The 2915-nt window shown below is 51.9% G+C and overlaps 1 protein-coding gene across 1 annotated transcript; it reads right to left on the minus strand.

Moving 5' to 3' along the window:
* Positions 1 to 601: 601 nt before the first annotated feature.
* On the minus strand, positions 602 to 1225 carry LOC311124129 (histone H1-like; the record flags this gene model as incomplete). Its single annotated transcript, XM_084198337.1, has 1 exon — positions 602 to 1225. The coding sequence occupies one exon, from the start codon at positions 1223 to 1225 to the stop codon at positions 602 to 604; it is 624 nt and encodes a 207-aa protein (XP_084054463.1).
* Positions 1226 to 2915: the final 1690 nt, after the last annotated feature.

Genomic DNA, 2915 nt, shown 5'->3' on the forward strand with positions numbered 1-2915 from the left:
AGACGTTGATGGCTGGATATCAACGACGAGATCTTCCTGAGTCTTCTATGGCTTCTTCAATTCTAGTCCAGTCGCTGAAGATAATGGGAGGCAGATTGAGGGAACGGGGTTCCTTATATAGGGACACCTGTACTCCTATTGGCTGTAGGTGTGTGCATAATTTTGCTTCAGGCTGTTTCTGCCTTAGGGCAGAGGGTAAACCACTAGGAGCAGAGCTCCCCTATGGGGCGGAGCTCCACGATATAGAACGAAGCCACTATAGTATTGTTATTGTTGTTACATGGCACTTGTAACACATCACAGCAGCCTGCCTCTGAACGGGAATAGCCCAGTGGCTCATATATAAAAATGGCTGGTGAGGGTGCACTCGTGAGGTCGAATTTCTAAGCCATTTTGGCCCTCTATTATATGCCTCTCCCTTCGCACACACCCAGAGTGGGACAATGTTGTGTGCGTAAAAGTAGCCTAGTGTGCGTAATTTCTTTTTCACGACAGGTAGTACATGGAAATCAATGCGCTTTCTATGGAAAGAGGTGGGTGGCTCTTAAAAGAGCCTTTTGTGGTACAACATGTGTCGAGTAGAACACTGTTTGTAATAGGTTTACTTCTTCTTGGGGGCTGCCTTCTTGGCCTTGGCTGCCTTGGGCTTGGCGGCTTTGGGCTTGGCTGCCTTTGTAGCCTTCTTGGGGCTCTTGGCTGCCTTCTTGGCCACTGCGGCGGGCTTCTTCACCTTCTTGGGGCTCTTGGCGGCCTTTTTGGGTGTAGCGGGCTTCTTGGCCTTCTTGGGGGACTTCTTTGCGGTGACGGCCTTCTTGGCTGCTACCTTCTTGGGCTTCTTAGCCGCGGCTGGCTTCTTGGCGGCCACCTTCTTTACTTTGGGGACTGCGGCTTTCTTGGCGGGCTTCTTCGCCTCGACGGCTTTCTTGTTGAGCTTGAAGGAGCCGGATGCACCGGTGCCCTTGGTCTGGACCAGGGTGCCCTTGGTGACGAGGCTCTTGACTGCGATCTTGACGCGGGAGTTGTTCTTCTCCACGTCGTAGCCGCCTGCCGCCAGCGTCTTCTTGAGCGCGGCCAGGGACACGCCGCTCCTCTCCTTGGAAGCGGTCACAGCCTTGACGATGAGCTCGCCTACGCTGGGTCCCGCTTTCTTGGCCTTGGCTGCTGCCTTCTTCTTGGGTGCCTTGGCCGGTGCGGCGGCGGCGGGTGCTGGTGCGACTTCTGCCATGTCTGTCTGTCGTTTGGTCCGGTACACACACACACACGGTCTGCGAGGAGTAGTTTCCTGTAGATGCTGTTCTGCGCTATTGAAGCTCCACACTGAGCAGGGGGCTGGCCTTAAACGCGACATGAGAACCATGTAGACTCAAGCCACCCAGCTCGGCTTCTCTGGGCTGGCCAAATGCTCTTTCACTTGTGTTTTCTGTTCGCCTATATCGGCCCAAAAGTCACCGACGGAGCCGTGTTTTTGCTCCAAAAGCGAACGGCCCAGCGAGCAGACTTGTCTCCGTTCAGAATAAAGTCATGTGGGCCGCGGAAGGGCCGTGCATTTTGTTGCGACTCGCTCAAAACCTCACCGTTGGACTGTCGGGTGGAGCGGTGCGCACTGGTTTTCCTGTGCTATTTGTCTCCTAAATGGCCTAAAAGTGCATCCGATTGCGAGCAGCACTTGTTGTGTAGTGAGCCGAGATGTCTGGCAAGGGAATCAAATGGTTTGGTGTCCCCTGATGTGGTCCAGGGTGTTTTAAAGAAGTGCTCTTTTGGGGACCTTAAAACACATGCACCTGTGAGGCCTGGCTGAGACGAGTGTTGTACTTCAAGTTTCAAGTTGTATTCGTCGTATGTACAGGATCCACATGGTATAAACTGTCCTACGACATGCTTACTTGCACTGTGTGTGTATTAGTACTTTTTGTGCACTGGCAGTGTGTGTGTTGTTGTTGTATTTGTAGCCTACTATTTCTACACAGTGAGATTGTGTGTTGTCTTCCCCTCCCTTCTGGTAGGTAGGTAGGTAGGTAGGTAGGTAGGTAGGTAGTTAGGTTGGCTGTCTCTACTAATATATTGTTCACCTGCTTGACTCCGCAGCGTGACTCGGCTCGGTCTTTGTGTCTGTGGGTCTTGGTGTCTGGCTGGCGCTATGGAGGCTGGCGCCCCATGGGCTATGGCGCGTTGATATAGGCCTAGATAGAGGGAGTCTCTATCTCTCTCTCTCTGTCTCTCTCTCTCTCAGTCTCTGTCTCTCACTCTCTCACTCTCTCTCTCACTCTCTCTCTCTCTCTCAGTCTCTCTCTCTGTCTCTCACTCTCTCTCTCAGTCTCTCACTCTCTCTCTCTCCCACTCTCTGTCTCTCTCTCTCTCTCTCTCTCCCTCTCTCTCTCCAAGTGGGACAAGGGCTGCATATGTGGTTGGACTGGGAGAAGAATCCCAGCAGGTGCATGTGGGTCAGAAGGCTGATTGCGGCCTCTTTTCTTTTCCCTGTTGTATAGGCTATCCCCAAGGTAGTCATTGGAATCCACTACTGCTCCAACGACTATCACACTCACTCCTTCTCTGTGTTATACTGTGACTTGGCCTACAGACACATTCATATCCCCACTTTGTCACGTGGAAGCCACTGCCTTTTATCCTGTTGCCTCGTGAGTGTAGTAGGAAGGAAAATACACTACGTGACTCAAATGTACTACACTTCACATGGACATTTTGAGTCATGTAGCAGACGCTCTTATCCAGAGCCACTTACAGTTAAGTGAGTGCGTACATTTTCATACTGGCCCCCCGTGGGAAACGAACCCGCAACCCTGGCGTTGCAAGCGCTGTGCTCTACCAACTGAGCTACAGGGGACTATATGGATGATGCGACCTTGACCGGAAATGACCTGTAGGCCAAAAGGGCTACGTTCATATATATATATATA

The sequence above is a fragment of the Coregonus lavaretus genome (genome assembly GCF_964263955.1).
Source record: "Coregonus lavaretus genome assembly, contig: HAP1_SCAFFOLD_528, whole genome shotgun sequence".
Classification (NCBI taxonomy): Eukaryota; Metazoa; Chordata; class Actinopteri; order Salmoniformes; family Salmonidae; genus Coregonus; species Coregonus lavaretus.